General features: G+C 49.7%; 6 protein-coding genes across 6 annotated transcripts; 3 read left to right on the top strand and 3 right to left on the bottom strand.

The window, feature by feature from the left end:
- The first annotated feature begins 2192 nt into the window (after positions 1–2192).
- On the top strand, positions 2193–3552 carry BDW70DRAFT_130167 (uncharacterized protein). The gene is made up of 2 exons (XM_073735754.1): positions 2193–2464; positions 2515–3552. Exon 2 carries the CDS (start codon positions 2702–2704, stop codon positions 3362–3364), a length of 663 nt encoding a protein of 220 aa, XP_073598813.1. The 5' UTR covers positions 2193–2464; positions 2515–2701; the 3' UTR covers positions 3365–3552.
- A 716-nt stretch (positions 3553–4268) lies between these two features.
- BDW70DRAFT_171606 (uncharacterized protein) lies at positions 4269–6624 on the bottom strand (the record flags this gene model as incomplete). The annotated part of the gene is made up of 2 exons (XM_073743262.1): positions 4269–5095; positions 5470–6624. 2 exons carry the CDS (start codon positions 6622–6624, stop codon positions 4349–4351), a joined length of 1902 nt encoding a protein of 633 aa, XP_073598812.1. The 3' UTR covers positions 4269–4348.
- A 2143-nt stretch (positions 6625–8767) lies between these two features.
- On the top strand, positions 8768–10054 carry BDW70DRAFT_157133 (uncharacterized protein; the record flags this gene model as incomplete). Its single annotated transcript, XM_073740301.1, has 1 exon — positions 8768–10054. One exon carries the CDS (start codon positions 8768–8770, stop codon positions 10052–10054), a length of 1287 nt encoding a protein of 428 aa, XP_073598811.1.
- Positions 10055–10210: 156 nt separating this feature from the next.
- BDW70DRAFT_148033 (uncharacterized protein) lies at positions 10211–12875 on the bottom strand (the record flags this gene model as incomplete). Its single annotated transcript, XM_073738804.1, has 6 exons — positions 10211–10263; positions 10294–10411; positions 10445–10482; positions 10605–10968; positions 11409–11575; positions 12839–12875. The coding sequence occupies 6 exons, from the start codon at positions 12873–12875 to the stop codon at positions 10211–10213; spliced, it is 777 nt and encodes a 258-aa protein (XP_073598810.1).
- Positions 12876–13954: 1079 nt separating this feature from the next.
- Positions 13955–15343, top strand: BDW70DRAFT_157132 (putative solid-state culture specific protein; the record flags this gene model as incomplete). The annotated part of the gene is made up of 1 exon (XM_073740300.1): positions 13955–15343. One exon carries the CDS (start codon positions 13955–13957, stop codon positions 15341–15343), a length of 1389 nt encoding a protein of 462 aa, XP_073598809.1.
- Positions 15344–15462: 119 nt separating this feature from the next.
- BDW70DRAFT_171604 (putative FAD monooxygenase) lies at positions 15463–17656 on the bottom strand (the record flags this gene model as incomplete). Its single annotated transcript, XM_073743261.1, has 5 exons — positions 15463–16455; positions 16523–16743; positions 16803–17280; positions 17340–17526; positions 17604–17656. The coding sequence occupies 5 exons, from the start codon at positions 17654–17656 to the stop codon at positions 15463–15465; spliced, it is 1932 nt and encodes a 643-aa protein (XP_073598808.1).
- Positions 17657–17708: the final 52 nt, after the last annotated feature.

Raw genomic sequence — 17708 nt, 5'->3', positions numbered from 1 at the left:
CCGTGTACTTGTTACAAGGAGTCCTAGATAGCATTCGTGGCGGGGCCGATCCCCAGATAAAGAAGAAGCGGAAAGTGAAGTATTTGACCAGACCCCTTGGCTTCCTGAAGCGGAAAGTCATATACGTGATGTTTAGATGGTCATTAGAGCCCGCTCTCCTTCCAGTAAGACCTGGCCGCGGATTCGGTAAGGGCGCAGGATTACGTCCTGCACAGAAAAGATTATATTTCGTCCCTTCACCAGCCCAAAAAAGAACTCCCCCGGTAAGGATACATGCATGGGCTGCCCCCTTTTCTGTATCCAGGTGCGCACGGGTATCTACTCAATTGGTGTGATGTCTTTCCATAGGGCTCAATGGCACCCTTAAAAGCATGTATCTTGGGGATGCCTCCTGCAGAAGAACAACAGCAGCAACACACACATTTTGACTAGCCCAGCTTCGGCAGTGACAAGTGCCTGTTACCCCAGTCTCTTTAAGGGTAGGTCTCTCTGATCTGGGGGTCAACGTGCCTTCGTCAGCTTTTGATTGGTCAAGTAGAGTATGGAGGGGATTGAATTATAGCCCAGCTACTTACAATATCGTCGCATGAAGAGCTGTCCCCGGGCTGCCACGAGGTGTGCTAGAGTATATAATTTGTGCTGTAGTAATAGGGTATCACCACGCACAGAGGCAAAACCCAGGGCAATAAGCTTGGAGCATGACTTCTGATGGCGGAATACGGCATGAGTTGCGTTCTGGAGTGCTATATACTCAAGGCAAGCAGCCCGAGAGCCGGGAGGTATGGAATAGGTGAATTCCATAAGGGGTAGCATTACTCCGTACATACTATAGAAAGTATTCTGAAATATCTAAATAGAGATCCTAAAGGCTACTTGCACTGTAGAGTAGCGCAGATGGTCTACGAAGTGTTGATTGAAACACACTATGAACAATTATGGGACTAGAATAGAGTAGGGTATTTGGTATGCACAGGAGTCTGCAGTTTGCAATGTTAGGATACCCTTGATTGCATAATAAGGTGACTCGAGAGGTGTTAGCAAGTAGCGCATTCATAAAATCCTTATACCTGCTGTCACAGGCTATGGCCTGGATCTTGGTTGTCGGCCATGCCCTCAACCTGGTTCTAAATAAGGTCTGCAACATCAGTGTACAGCCTCGGAATTGCGGCCTCGTAGGAAAAGAGATCCGTCCTCGTAACTTCGGGAAAGAGATCCGTCAGCATGCAAGTCCGGGAAGTCGGAAGTCTTGATGTATGATTGCGAAAGGTTGATAAAACGGAGGAGGAAGATATATGCTCTTCTATCTCTTGTTTCTTTCTCTAAGCTTGTGATACTCTTTTATACAGGACAGCCAGCTGAAAATAATACTGCCCCACGCCCGTTACATCTGCAGCTATTTAGGCAATTGGGTATTTAATATCCAGGCTTATATATCTTACTGCTGCCCTTCAGAGGACGCTGTTAAGCAGAGCCTCTAGATCTGGTAGGTCTGCTTCACAGAGAAGTGCTGCTGTAGGGGTAGTCTTGTAGGCTCGGATAATAGCCAGGGCTGCTGTGCAGAAAAGAGAAAGCAGGGAGTTAACTACCCCTTGTTATCTTTTTCCTGTATAGAAGACTTCTGCCCTGTACAGAACTGTTAGGAGAACATACTGTATAACTGCTGCCTGCATGGAGGCTACTAGACAGCCACGCTGGGTATTGCTAAGTCTCTTTAGGTGCTGGGCAAGTCATTTCCCGCGGCTAAAGACCTAATTAATGTAGGCTTTAAAGATAAGCTTTGTATTCAGGAGAACCCCTCGCTATTATATATATAGGGATGGTATAATCTCCCCTATACTACGTAGGGTAACTATAGGAAGACGCTGCTGCTGCTTTCTAGAGAGGTATTGCATCTCTATTTTCTCTATGGAGTGTTGTGGATACGCTCAAAGGGAAAGGGCAGAAGGAAATTGTATCGACTACACGAACGTAGCCTACTAAGGATCGGATGCCATATGACAATTGATTGTCTATCTCGTTGACGATAGGTCCTCTATTTATCGTTCTCGATTACACTAAAGGTCAGATCTCCGGGAGTTGGAGATATTGGTCAGGCCACTATGGTGTGGCCTGATCAGCCAGCGGTCTCATCCCGCGCGCTGGTGCTCGGGATGAGTGTCACATAATATTTCCATATCACTAATCAATGTCCAGCACCTCGCTCGTTTACTTGTCTGTTTGATGCTTTACACGGTTTGTATGGCAGGGATGTCTGTTTGATGTTTCACACCGTTTGTATGGCAGGGATATCTCCTGTTCATCGAGAACCTTCTTTTTAAGCCTTCGAAAAGGTACAAATTGCCTATACAGGCCGTAGTTAGGAGATCAAGACCTTCAAATTCAATTGTTCGTTATAGATATTGATTACATAACCAAATTTGACGCCAGGAATTTGTGGGCTATTGAGGTGGTTGCTCGGATACCGGTTAGTAAGGAGGAACTTCCTCCGGCTGACAGAACGGTTGACACTAGCAGTTGCCAGCGTTGTTCCAACCTGGAGTTGGCTATCTTGCCTTCTTTCATTCTCCTTCTTTTTCATCCTCATCTTTGCTGGGCCCCATCGCTCGTCTCTCGGTACTTCAACTACCTGATCTAAACCTATTTGAGTCTAAACCTAAACCGTTTGGTCATTGCTACCCAGAACTTCCTACGACGTAACACAATGGCGTCAGCAGACAAACCCCAGATCCTCCTTCTCTGCCTCTCATACCGCGACTTCCTCGACGAGGTCTACTCCCCACTCCTCAAAAGCCTGCTTGAAGTAGCGCACATCAAGCGCGCAAAGACTGCATCTGCGGCAATCCGCGCCCTCGCCTCGACGACCTTCAAAGCAGTCATCATTGCCGACGAAGGCCTCACCGAACGCGATACCGCAAACCAGGAAGTCCTTGCCAGAGTCAAAACTTACATTGAAAATGGCGGTCTCGCTATCGCCGGCCTGCATTTCCCCAACTTCACTCCCATGGACAGGTTCAAAGCGTTCTTCCGAGCATTCGGCCTTCCCTGGAAAGATGGCGACTATCACCGCACTACTTTCCAGCTCAACCCGTCTGCTACCTTGCCCGAAAGTACTGAGCCCGCGTCGCTGCCTGGACCGTATAGCATGAAGGCACTCCATGTTACAAATGCCAGGCCCCTGGAGAAGATCTTTGTCCCTATTGAGGGCGCGGTGACGCAGAGCCATGTTTTTGCGCCGGAGTATGTTGATCAGACACAGGCTGCTGTTGTAGGGGCGAGGCTTGGCTCGGGACATCTCGTGTACTGTGGAGATGTTAATGGGGAGGATGGATCGAATCAACTTATATTGGCGCTTTGCGGGTTTTAGGTTGGTATGGTGTTCATGAGGGTTACGCTATGAACACTGGGATTCTATGGAAGATAGCGAGTAAAGAAGAAAGGCTTGACAGAGAGTTGTACGTTCGACTATTCTGTCCAGGGACAGAACGCCTTAGGCGGGTGTATTCTAGATGTGGCGTAGCAAAAGAAAGGAGCTGCCCTTTGTGTTCTTCATAATGCTCTTGCCTCACAACTTTTCCCGGCGAGTGAAGTGACCGACAAATGGCCGACAAATATGGCTGGCCTAGTATGCGGAAAGGCTACATGCATTCCTGTGCCTGCTGCCGTGTTGACAGCTTCGAGTTTCAGTCTGAGATGATGAAATAAAAACATCTCGCTTTGCTTATGATTATAGCTGCCGGCCACGGCGCTTGAAATCTCCGCTTAATTCCCGAATTAGCTGTTACTACGTACGATAGTGAGGGGTCGGTCTCACCTGCAGCCTCTTCACCAGCCTCGTCTTATGGGCGACTTGAGCTTATCTGCGACTACTATCGTCGTGGAGAGGGACTGAATCAGATTAATCATGGTGTTTTCAATAAGCTAAAATGGCTACCGATATCGAATGTGTTAGCCCAGCGCTTGCCGTCCACCCATGTTTTTCCGCGCTGTCGATGCTTACTCAAATGGAGCAACACGCTCTGATGTGTGCTTATTCGGTCAAAAAGAGACGAGGCCTCGCACTTCCATTGTACACTCGACTGTTGGACAGCGGGGCAACAACGTATTCCACCGGAAGTACAACATCATGATGCTTGGACTTTCAGAATGGGGTCCACGCGGGACAGCGCCTACTGTGATTCTCTTCAATGTCCTCATGACAGGCTGTTGGCGAGTGTCCCATACGGGAGGAATATGTAGATTGATATATATTTAGTTGGCGTATAAAGTACATCAACATCATCAGGTATATGAATCATGGTTCGTCGTACGCATAAACAAAGTGCCAGACCCTAGTTCTAGAATATCAAACTCAGCAACCACTGAATACAAAACTAGGCACCGACCCAAATGCTCCGTTATGCTCCTCGTTCCAGGCTTCGAAGTCCAGGTCGGGCATAAAACTGTCCACTACCAGGCCGCCATCAGCATCGGTGTTGGTTGCACCGGCACCTGGATTAGCTGGGTTTTCGAAGCGCAAAAACACATCATAGTCCGGCGAAAGGAGTTCCTCACTAGGTGCCTTTTCTGAAGGTGTCCCAGTGGTTACGGCCGTAGACGAGCCGAGCTGGGGACAGTTTGAAAAAGAGCCGTTAGACCGGAAGAAGCTTGGATTATGATTGCCCGGGGAAAGCATGGAGCCGTCGGAACGGATGCAGTGAGAATAAATAGAGCCCCCAAGAAGTGATGCTTCAGCCATTTGCGTGGGGATCATCATGTTTGGACCATGGCCTGACGTCATTTCACACTTCTGTAGCAACCGGGTCGTATTTTCCTCACACAAGGAAAGCCGTTCCTCAATGCACTGAATGCGGTTTACAAGAGATTTCAATGTTGCACCAATAGGAAGACGAGAATCAGACGACTGCTGGTCGCTGCTGCTGGATGTGGGGGCCTGCGTCGGGCTGGTATCGGCAGGGGTCAGGAAGTCTGCCGTGGGCGCAGTTGAAGAAGCTGGACTTGGGCGTGTGCTACTGTCCAATTGGACCGGCAGAGACTCGGGGATGTCTAGGCGAGGTGGTTGAGGCCGTGGAGACGGCCGCACCGATGGAATATCTATCTCAAAGTCAGCCAGGGTTCAACAACGGGCAGGTCGGTCCAATACAGATGTCATCTGGGACAGGGTCCTGCGGGAATCTGAATCTCCATAGCATTTCCCACCCTTGTTCTTGGCTATAACTCGGCTTCATGGCACAATGATCTGCATGGATGTTAAGATCAGAGGCATTGTCATAGTGGTGCAGACAATTCACGCAGACATATTCATTGTGGCTACGCTTTAGGTGGCGGCTAAAGGGTCAGTGACAATGTGAAAGACTGGAGGGTGGAAGATACCTGCCTGAGCTCAGACACAAATTTGAAGCCTGGACCCGTGCAAGTCCGGTATCTAACATTGTGCACGCTGTAGGTGATGGGGTCATATTTGTGATAGACGCATGCAAATCTGCGTCTGGTCGTTGTCCGTTCGGGCGAGAATAATCGCTGTCGCTTCCTGTTTTCATTGCCGTCGCCGCGTCCAGGGTGCTTTTGCTCATCATCCGATCCGCGACCACGATGCAGCTCCGGTCCTCTTTCGGTATTGTTGGCTTTGTCAGGCCTGAATACATTCTCACCAGACTGGTGCGAAGGCGGAGGCGCATCGTTGAGTGATATATTCGCGGGGCTACGAGGAGGACCAGGTGCCGTAAAGGACAATCGCTTGGAAAACCCAGATGCCAGAGCCTCTTTCTTCGCGATTGTATCTTCCGCAGGTTGAGGATGTAGGGGCAGTGTCGATGATAGTACAGACGCGGTGGCAAGCGCCGCTAAAGACGGACGAGGAGATTGCGGCGTGTCAATATTTTCAGGGCGAGATGGCTCCATCTGCGTCTCGGTAGCTTCCGCTTCAGTCGACAGCTCCAGTGGATAGGGAACCGAATCCTGCGGGGGCCGCCAGGGAGCAGTCGTAGCTGCAAGAGAAGGATCAACCGTAGAGAGTTGCCACTTTACCCCCTTGTTCCTAACCCTACCCTCGCGGCATTCGATCACCGGTTGGAACAAGGGGTTCGAGGAAAGTTCGCGCGCGACACTTTCCTGCCAGCCGAATTTCTTATGGGCGCGGTACCAATGATCCGCTCGCATGATCTCCTTGCATATCTGGCGAGCGGACAGCGCCTTCGACGGGCTGTTCCGCAGGGCCGCCTCGATTAAGACTGCAAAGTTGGCGGACAAATGCGAGCTGAGCTCTGCAATGGCGAGCTCGGGGTTATCGCGAACGGCCGTTGGGAAGGCTACATGGCTCGTCGCCCGCGTGGTAAGAGTGGCTTTCCAGCTGTGAAAGATGGCGCGGAGGGTGTCATTTTTGCTCTTTTTAGGGCTCGGGGACTCGACGTCGACCACACGAGGACGAGTATCTAGAGAGGTGCCGGTATATTGCCGCCGGCGTGGGCCAACGAGTGTGGACCCAGTGAGGTTTGATTTGGTCGACAGTGGTAAAGACCTGCGGCCGGGGTAGCTAGTGGGCTGTGGTGCCGCTGTTTCTTCTATCGTATCCAGCCACTTCCCCACAAACGATATCGGTCGATGTCTTGAGGGGCTGGTGGTGCTCATGGCTGTGGCAAGGAGCCCAGAGAGAATAAAAAGGGACACGTCGTGGTGGTTTGGGAAAGGTAGAAGAGTCTCCTTTTTGGTCACTCTTGTCAGGCACCATCCGCTTCTGCCTTGCTTACGTCTTCTCTTGTCTCTTGACGCTTGACAAGATTCTGCAAGCGAGACTTGGCAGCTGCTCACTGCATTTGGCAACTGACAAGGCTGGCAAGAGTCTTGACAGAAGGCAAGCAAGAGCACTCCAAGCAGCAAAGAGCACTCGACAGTTGACAAGATAGTTCAGCCTATATCAGCCTCTACTCGACCCGTACCATGGGTTTTCTAGCCTCGTTCAACTTTACCATCCTGGATTCCAGCACCTATCATAGACCACCGCCATGGCCCACCACGAACCGTTACATACCGCCCCAACCAGCGGCCATATACCTATCGAAGTCTCGTACTTCGTCAGTCCTTGCAACTCCATAACTCCCAACAATACCCCGTCTGAGCGGAAACCTGACAGGGGTGATGAAATTCAACGCTATCTCCAGGCCACCGGCGAAACAATTTACCAACCGTGGCGCCCTTCGCTCACAGCCTCGCCATATCCAGTCCAATCAGACGGCCAATCTCACTACCCAAGCAGCCAATCCCAGAATTCTGGGTTTCCTGGCTCTACGTCATCGTTCATGCAGCCTAACGTGGCGCAGGCGGACTACCATTATTCGATGAACGCCCATACCCCATCAACTGTGATGTCTGACCTCTCACTTGCTAGAGGAAGTACACCAACCGGAATGTTGCAATGCAGGTGGGAAGGATGCACATATACAAGGGATTTCGGCCGTGAGTCCGAGCTGCTGCGCCACATCCGGCTCATCCATATCAGGCCTCGCCGGTACCCCTGCCCTGTCAGCCCAAGTTGCAGGGCATTTAATAGAAAGGATAACCTAGTTGAGCATCTGCGGAGGATCCACGGTGTTCAGGAGTAGAGCTACCTGTCGTCAGTGTTCTTTCACTTTACTCCGGTATTGCTGATGTGGACATCCATTGGGATTTGCACAGAAAGCTTTCGGGATTATGCTTCTCTTATTGCTATGAATACAAGAGTGGTTCAATAGACCTCCATCGATATACCTGTGGGCTACTACCTATACCTTTACAATAAATCAAAGGTATCTGTTTTTAAATGTACAAAGCGGATGTTTACTGGGGTTAGTAGGGCTTTAAAGTAGCAAACTGGAGCTTGCTGCTGCAGTGCAAAGTATAATTAAAGCAGAGATATAAAGGCTAAACTTAATTCCTTGTGTTGCTTTTTTTTATTATTATTTTTATTCTATATGTTTTTTCTGATTTGCGTACTCAAGACGGACTCAAGGCCGGCTTGAATCCGCGGGAATAGCTTAAATCCTGCAATAAGATACTTTATGAATATAAGTATTTAAAAACCAGGCACATACGACCACAGGGTGTGGAAAACAGGGCTTCCCGTCCGCTCAGCCGTACTTAAGCCACCATTATCAGCACGGATAAAAGTGCAACAAGCCCTGAGTGTGTGGGCTGCTTTTAGGGGTGAGAGGGTACTAGGCCTAGAGTGAGTGCAGGTAAGATGGGTGAGGATAAGGTGAAATCACCTACTTGAGTGAGTAGGGGGTGAGAAAGGTGAGAACTAAAATTTAGACTACTACAATGTCACGGGCTGGGGCAGCAGCCGGACACGACGTCAGGTGCCAGAGGAGTTATCCATGGTAATCGGGCTTGCTGAGGCTCTAGACTTGTTAAACCCGGCCCATGAAACCCGCCAAGACATGGTTGGGTTGGGCATTCTAAAAACCCCCCCGACCCGCGGTTAAACAAGCCTATTTTGGTCCAGTTGGGAGTATGCTTGCCCGGACACGTATCTTACTGTGTACAAAGTCTCTGACCCACGTTGAGTTCTTAGTCATGCCGTGGCTCGAAACTGAGCTTGGCAGTTCTGAGCCACGTTGGCAGAATCCTGAAACACGCCGAGCTGCGACCCCCTGGGAGCCTTTGCCCCAATAGGGGACATAGGGGACGGAGGGTCACGTCATTAGGCGGTGAACCACGGCTGTAGAATATAACCAACCAACCAACCAACCTCCTTTTGTGGGTCTCCATTCTAATCCCCATTCAATCTGTCAAAATGTCTGTCTTTTTCCCCATACTTGCGGGAGACCCCGATCCCCGGATCATACACCAAGTCACAACCCCTCTAGCTCTAGACGAGCCGACCCGCACCCTCTATAAACGCGCCATCTCCAACCCCTCCTCACTGACAGATCAGGAACGCCGACTCATCACCCACCGCCCACCACAGGAGGAGGAGAATACCCTGTGCCGAAATGCATGCGGGCTATCTATGGATGAGCTCGTCGCTAAAGCTATTAACAGCAGCAACAACAATAATGATGATGATGATGATAATGATGGCCCTAGAACCAGCCACAGCCTGAGCCTAACCCTCCCACTAAGCCACGAAGAAGCCAGGTTCCTAAGCGCCGGTGTGATTGACGTAGTCCAGAACCACGGATTCAAAATTCTGTCCGAGGTAGCGCGCCTCAGCCCCGAGGACCGGGACCTCAAAGACCGAGCTATGCAAGCAGCGACGACGGACGATATCAGGGTCGCTAAACAGGTGGCGTGGCGGGTTTTGGGGAAATGGAGGAGCGCGCGGGACGCCGCGGCTGAGACGTTGAATGCCAACGATGTTAGGAATATTAAGGTGGCGAGTAAGGTTCCGTGGCAGGAGCATGTATTACAATCCAGTTCGACGTCAGCTGAAGCAGGGGGTCGCCTTGGCCTGGTGGTATTCTACCACGAAAAAGGAAACAAAGAAGCAGGGGGGGAAAGTCGTCTCTCCTCGTACAAATCCCAAATCAGAACGGCCATATACCACTCCCTGCACTATTCGCCCTCGCTGGTCAAAGACGAGACGAGAACCCGGTTCGCCCTGCACTGGGTTGCTGTTCCTAGTCTTACTGCCTCAGCCTCAGATGGTGATAATGTTAATAATGACAACATGGGCCCGACCGCACTCCGTCGCAGATTCAGCAGAATGCTGTCGAATAACAATAACGAGATCCCTGCCAGCTATCGACGCGATGCCTTCCTTTACCTGGATGAAGAGGCGTTCGGCTCGCGTGAGACGGCGAGGCCGTTTCTCTGGTTAGCTGAACCTGAACCTGAACCTCAGTCATCGACGGCAACAGAGCCAGGGCCTGGGACTGCAGATTTCCAACCCCTAAAGGTCTCCATCAAGCACATCGCCCCGACGTTATTTGCAAGGCTCGTCCAGCACGATCTCCAAGGCGAGGCGAGACGGAAGCCCTACCGGCAAACCTCGGAGCTGAGCAGGTTGCATGCGGCTACGGTGTTGGATGTAAGGTATGGAGGGGATGGGATTTGGCCGCCGCCTTCGAGACTTCAGTAACTAATTGTACTCCTTAAGTGATTACTTGGTATATAGAGGTAGGTCCTTATGTATGAACCACTGTAGTTCGAGGGCGGTTTTGTCATTAAGTCATAGTCAGGTTAAAAGAAGAAGTCTGTTTATTTGAGTATGCACTATCGACATAATCGATTTTACTTAGCTGCTGCTATTCTCATCCCATGTGTAGCCAGGTAGCCATGTAGGTATATCTAATATGTAAAATATCCACACCCCCACACATATATAATAATCCGGCCACAGCCCACTACAATCCCTATTCAGCGTTGGATTCCAACTATACAAGTTATCCAGGGTGACCCCATTATCCGCGGCGATATCATAGCAGCCGTCTCCGTTCTGAACATAGTAGAATAATTTACAACCACTTACCATTCCCGCTTGGGTGGGTGTTAGTGTTTCGACTGCCCCTGTCGTCGTTGTCGTCTTCGTCGTCGTCGTCGTCGTCGTCGTTGTGGTTGTTGTTGTTGTAGTACCAACCCCGACACAGATATAATAGTCCGGCCACAAACCCGAAAAATCGCCATTTAACGCTGAATTCCGGTGTATAGCTCGTCCAGGGCGATCCCGTTATTCGCCGCGATTTTGTAGCAGCCGTCGCCGCTTTGCAGGTAGTAGAAGGATATGCAATCTTCCGCCATCGCGGTTTGGGTTGGAGTGGGTGTTGACACACCACTGGATGCTGTTGTCGTTGTGGTAGTAGCAGTGGCGGTTGTGCTCCCGATCAAGCCTAAGCAGATATAGTAATCCGGATACAAGCCGCTGCAGTCCCTGTTTAGTGCCGGATTCCAGGTACATAAGTCATCTAGCGCGATATTGTAGGATGCTGCGATGTCGTAGCAGCTGTCGTTGGTTTGAACGAGATAGAAAGCACCACAGCTGGTGGTTATTCCGTCCTGGTTAGATTATATCAGGTTAGATCTGCCACAGACTATGGCCTGGATCTTGGTTGTCGGCCATGCCCTCAACCTGGTTCTAAATAAGGTTTCTGCAACATCAGTGTACAGCCTCGGAATTGCGGCCTCGTAGGAAAAGAGATCCATCCTCGTAACTTCGGGAAAGAGATCCGTCGGCATGCAAGTCCTGGGAGTCGGAAGTCTTGACGTATGATTGGGAAAGGTTGATAAAACGGAGGAGGAAGATATCTGCGTTTCTATCTTTTGTTTCTTTCTCTAAGCTTGCGATATTCGTGAATACAGGACAGCTGGTTGAAAACAATACTACCTACGCCCTTTACAAGATCGGCTAATCAATAAAATATGAATAGAGAGGATGTATGTACCTGAACTGGCAACGGCGTCGGCTGGCCATTTGGTCCCGTGCTCGTAGTCTGTACACTAATCGTCGTGCTGGGGGTTGATGTTGTCGTCGTAGGAGTAGCCGTGGCTTTGATCCACTGGAGACAGTACTCATAGCCCTGGCTGAGTTGGCAGTGGTTTGGATCGGCCGCGTTCTCGTCATAGGAGAGCGAGGGATTCCAGGAGGCAAAATCTATCACATCCACTGTAGAAAGGAAGAGGTCAATTAGCCCAGCCACCTCTGATGCAGGGATCCCGTTTCATGATTCGTGTAGGCACTGAACTTGGGGCCACAGAAAGTATTATCGCGCCTGAATCCCCTTGGCGCTCCACTACTACTCTCAAAAGTGAGTTAGTCTTCTTGAAAAAATATGTCTTTCTGCTTTCTAGTGGCCTTGGGGAATCCTTTGATTGTTGTTATGGCGAAATATAACTGTTCTGAGCAGTGGAGTAGTATTATGCCAGAGTGGAGAGGGTCCCTGGCACTGTACTTTGTCTGTCACTAAGCAATTCAGCGAAATATATGCAAATGTAGCGCAATTTTCAGAATCAGCAAGGATACGAGTCTATGAGTTTGCCTTATCAAGGCATGTACTACCTACGCCCGTTACATTGTACATGTGCTCCATCCTCTAGGTCCATCTCAGAGAAATTGGAAGCTTTAGGCTCAGAGTAGATCCAAGGTACATCAATGTCCTCTTGATATAGGAGATCAGCAATTTCTGTGAAGGAATAGCCGGCTTCACTAAGTTCTTTTATCCAGGCATATTTGCCTATTGCAACCTTGTTGAATTGCTTCTCAAGCAATTTTCTCAAATTCCTGAAATTGCCTAACTGAACAGCGTCTGGAATGCTTGTAAGTGGATGAATAATCAAGTAGATATTGGACTTGAGGAGTTCGTATGATGGGCCACTTGTAAGGAAAGTAATTACTGTCTGAAGCTGCTCAACCTGGATTGGCCCCTTTCCCTTATCCTTACTACTTGCTTCATCATCCACACTACTATTTCCACTGCTCATCTCATTATCAAGCGCATTTTGCCTGCCGCTCCTATCTAATAAGTTAAATAGGAGAGATTGCAAAAATTATTTAAGCATCTCATCTTCAGATTCCTTCTGATCAAGAAATGCCTGTCTTGGTTGCAGAACTCTCGGGTCTGTAGACAGCATGCAAAGCTGATAAACCTACTTGGTTACTTGTCTTCTGGAAGAAGATTGCCAGAGTAAGCAGATAGTTTGCAGGTAAAGGGTATTATTGACCTTTGATCTCAGTAACTTGAAAGATCTCTTCAGGATTTCATCATGGTTTTTGGAGAATCTTTCCTTTCAAATCATTGTCAATGCTTCCAAGTAAAGCTGGCAAAGGTCAGGATCTTTACACAGGACCTCTGCTAGTTTCTCACAAGCCTCTTGTGAAACAGGCATATTTCGAGATGATGATTGGTTATCTTCTGTAGAATGGTCAGACCAAAGCAAAAGGAGCCTTGCCGCAGCCTTATGGCCATTCTGTGAGGTGTTGATAAGTAATGTCCTTCCATCTTTATCACTGGCATTGACATCAGCTCCATGATCAATCAGTAGTCTTGCCACAGTCTCATGACCCTTCTCTCTAAAGCCTGTAAAAGTGGTGCTTGACTGCCCAGGTCCACCTCATTCAGGCTGCTACCAGTTGGAGAAGCAACTTAACAATGGTAGCTCGACCTTCCTGCGCAGCCCAAGATAGCAGTGTCCAAGTCTTATAATGTTTCAAGCCTTTCCGCCAGTTTAGACCCTCTGTAATGTCAACTCCATCACAAAATCTTGAAGGCATTATTAGGAGAGCAGTGGCAGCACCTCTGTTATAATTGGCTAAAGCAGCAAATAAAGGGTACTTGTATCTCCCCCCAAACACATAAATATTTTGATCATCTTTGAGCCTTATGCTGATTAACTCTGAAAGTCCCTTTTCTGCAAGTAGATAAAAGAGATTTGTGTCTGGGCTATATTTGCGAACTGAATTTTTTGAAAAGGTTTCTAGCTTTAACCTAATCAGAAACAGGAAAAGCAGACAGGAACTTGTCTTAAGGTAGTGATTTTGCCGCAGCATTAGCATGGTCAAGAACATGTTAAGTAGCATACTCCAGAAATGGGTACTTTCTTGGTATTTCTAATTGCCCGTCGGGCTTAGCCTCTGCCAGTTGCCTGCTAATAGCTGCGACGCCTAAAATATGAGTCATGTATAAGCTGCAAGATTATTTCAGTGTCTCATGGCTTTGGCTTTCAAAGTCTGTTCCAAGACCAGGCCACAATTAAGCGAACCATTATCCTTGGTAAGAAAGTCTCGGACTGTAACGGGCGTAGGCAGTATTATTTTCAACTGGCTGTCCTGTATAAACGCGGGTAATGGAACGTCGCGAGGGCCCCGAAAACGGAGAGTTAGGGCATCCCCCAGTGGCCGGAATGGGAATAGGTAGAAGAACATCAATCTCCACGCTCAACTTCTCCCTGGCCTTGAAATAAACTAGAGCTCCTCCATCCATATAGAACAGAACCGGCAGAGCCAACCTGGGATAACGATCAGGGAAGGAATATTAGTTGACTAAAAATGAGTCGTCCATCCCCAATCATCCTGGATTATACCCTCCGCGATCTCTACACATCCGATACGGAAGGTAGCTTGGACACTGTCTTGGTTTACTACCCTCTACAGTTCGAGCACAACCATAGAAACAAAGAGGTTAAGTATGTCTACGGGTACAATATGGAAGAAGAGGACGAAGGCGCCACATCGTCTTCAACGATGGCCGCCAGCCTGGTACCACAAAGATACGCGTTCTCCGCTGGCAGGGTGCCTTTGGTCATCCTGGACATGGTTGCGCAAGGGAAATTGATCAGCGAAAGGGAAGGAAACTCTCAAGCGGCTGGTTCTGTTCCCGCCCATCAACTTGATATTTACCGAACGTTCGCGCAGCTAAACCCTGATCAGCGGCCAAGCGTGGTTATTGCAAAGAGTCCGGACAGCATTGAGTTAGGCTTGGGCGCGAGGATTGCCATTTTACAGCCTACGGACTGCGTCTCGCATTTACCGCACCTTATCTGTCCAGAGGCTCATTATGAAATTCTGTCAAAACGTGGGCTGGCCTTGTCCGGCTTACCCACACCACCGTCTAGGGTAATTGACGCCATTATTGCCGACTACGGGGATCCTAGTCTACTTGCCGAAGAGACTGCTCGGATAACTGGTTACATTGAGCAATATCAGGTACCGTTCATGGTTAAACTTTCCCAGTCGATCTCAGGGATGGGCACATTTGTCGTGACCTGCGAAACTGACCGAATGCGGATAAAAGCCATGCTCTCAACCCAATTGGGAATCTTGCTACGGCAGCTCAATCAAACAAACCGCCATCTTCATCCCTGCTCGATAGTTCTTCAAGACTTTGTTGACGGACCTGTGGTGGCCCTATCAATGTTCGTCACGAAGACCGGTCAGCCCATATTCATCGCCTGCTGTGAGCAATTATTCGATAATAACTCGCATTGGATTGGCGGGACCATCTCGTACCCACAGCAGGCACAGTTTCGAAAGACATTTTCTACGCTCATGGACAAGGTGGCTGCCTTCTTGCACCGCAAAGGGTATCATGGCCCTGCGGGCATCGATATTGTCACCGACCAACACAGCGGAGAACAATTTGTTATCGATCTGAATGTTCGGGTTACTGGGACTTTTCATCTAGGGCCACTAAAGGGCCACTTCACGCGAAGGGGGCTGTCTGAGGCTGCTATGACTAGCGGCGATTTCTTATGTACGCGAGACATGTTCGAGGAAGCCTTCTCGGAGGAGATTCGACAAGGCAGTTTGGTGGTTAGCGGCTGGGTACACCACGAGTCGCTATCCAAAAGCCATGCTGCCATCACTGTCGGGTCTAAGGATCGTGATACTCTGCAGGAATACCTTCGGCGCATTAGGACCGTAGGACAACAGGATTAGTATCTGTGTATGCAATCGTGTCTAGTTAATGCTTATCTGATTCGACTTCGAACCGATGTCAACAAGTCTCACTTAAAACTCTACTACTATTTCTGCAACTGCCTGAGAGACACAGCCTTCTATGTCACCCCAGGCATGACCGACCGCAGGAACAGTTTTAAACCGTCCACGTCATCCATATCCGAAAGAAAAGCCAAATGCTGGTCAGGCCGCAGTAATGCCATACACCCGTTTGCTCCAATTCCAAAAGAAGAGTACAGTCTCCCTCCGCCAGCGTGATGATAAGCTTCGGAATCCACCCAGGCTCTGCCATAGTCCACACCGTCATTTGTCCAAGGACGGAAGACGATCGGCAGATCGTTCAGCTCGATGCTATGTCTATCCGCACAGTGAATGAGATACATGCCAAGAACCGAAAACCCGCGCTGCGCGATGGAGACCTGGTCATTCAGCTTCGCGAAAGCTGAATCAGGGGCATTAAGGGCATCCGTGAGGGCTGCGACGCGGCGCTTCTGGTTCGCCACCGCAATGTCACCTCCAAAAACAATCAGATTCCATTGTCCCGTACTGGGAAGGACCTGATGCAAATGGCATGCCTGCGAGTCGCTTTGGTTAAGGATCAGCACACTGGGAATGCGCGCGCCGACGCGGAGATTTCGGGCCACAGATGGTTTGCTGGTGCAGGGCTGCACGTCGTTGGGCGAAGATGTATTCCAAACTGTTGGTGTGATCAGGGAATTAGGCTGATAGGTCACTGCGAGCCCTGACATTGAGGAATTCTCCTGCTCCAGTGCCCGCCTATGGTCCGCGTCGAAGCGGCCGTTTTGGGCCTCTACACCCCCGTTCCGCTTGCTGCACATCCCTCGGCATATTCTTTGATCCAATGCAATCAGTCGCTCGGCGACGGGTAGCCGTTCTTGCTGGTATGTCTCGAGAACACTTGGGTGCAATACGCCCTTGATGACAGAGGCCAGCTTCCAGCCGAGATTGAACGTGTCTTGCATGCTGACGTTCATCCCTTGTCCTGCCTTCGGAGAATGTGTGTGAATGGCATCTCCGGCAAGGAATATCCGGTTGTGGGGACCAATTTTTCGGCAGATGCGTTGGCCGACCTTGTTGCTGTTAGTTTGGGCGTTCACGTCCGAAAGCAACCTAGCAGAGGAAGGGAGGTGAGCTGACCGTATATATCGTTGACCAATCAACATAGTTTGTTCTGATGCTATAGGGCTTCATGATGGTTGCAACCTGCTCCATGAGAATGCCGGCGTTGTGCTCTGCGCGATAGCTCTCGGCTGCTTCGAATGGAAGCTCCACGTAGATGCGCACAAGTTTTCTCTCCCGAGGAATCATCATGAGAGTTCCGTGCATTGATTTGATAATGAATCGTTTCCGGATATCGGCTGCATGATCAACTTAAATAAGCAATGCCAACGGCCATCCTCGATCCAGATGAACATACGGAAATCCGTCAACGGGATGATATCCAGAACACCCCAACAGTCGTCGTAAGTTTCGCCCTCGAGTTTCAACCCGAGTTGCTTCCTGACCCAGCTATGAGCTCCATCGCAGCCCAGAATGTACTTGGCTTCAACCATTGTCCCCATGCCTGCGTACCCCGAGTCATCAGACTGGGCTGAGCTGAGCTCGCTGTTCGGAGTAGCCACGCCATCGAACGAAGACTGCGGACTAGATGGCGCATTCTCCAAATTGACGCGAAACGGAAACGCATCGTGGTCGTCGATCATCATGTTATCAATCTCCAACGAAGTGGGGATCGTTTCCAGCCTAACTTCGACGTGCTTTCGAGCCCTCACAAATTGCATGAGATACTCCTCTACTTGGCCTTGGCTAAGCGTGGACTCATAGAACCGGGACCATCCAGGCTTGGAATTTGCGGTGATGCTCTGCCTTTGCAGCCTCCCATCGGCTCCAGCGCCCTGAACATAACAGAGCTTGAGTCAGTGGGTTTCCTATCGAGGGCCACTTGGGGAGCTACCCATAACGCAATCTCCACCGTATGATTTGCCTGAGACCAGATTTTATCTGCGAGGCCGAAACTGTCCAGTATCTCCAATGTTCGACTCTCCAGTCCGTCGGCTCGACCGCATCGCGTAAGATTGTGCTTTTGATCGATTATCATCGTGTTCACTCCCATCTGGGCCATCCAGACTCCGGCCATCAACCTGTTCACTCACAGTTAGTACATGCTCTCAAGTACGTAGTTCCGCAGAGGAACAGGGAAGCAGGTAGAGTAGCATACCCGGACGGGCCGGCCCCGACGATCAGGACATCTGTCCGGACTGTATCGCCCATGACGGTGGGCTCAAATCAATGGGTGCTTAGAGAATCAAACCACATAAACATG

Source organism: Aspergillus foveolatus (assembly GCF_047715535.1).
Source record: "Aspergillus foveolatus strain CBS 279.81 unplaced genomic scaffold BDW70scaffold_8, whole genome shotgun sequence".
In the NCBI taxonomy this organism is placed as follows: Eukaryota; Fungi; Ascomycota; class Eurotiomycetes; order Eurotiales; family Aspergillaceae; genus Aspergillus; species Aspergillus foveolatus.
The sequence above is the reverse complement of the archived record's forward strand: the minus strand, read 5'-3'. Positions and strand labels throughout refer to the sequence as shown.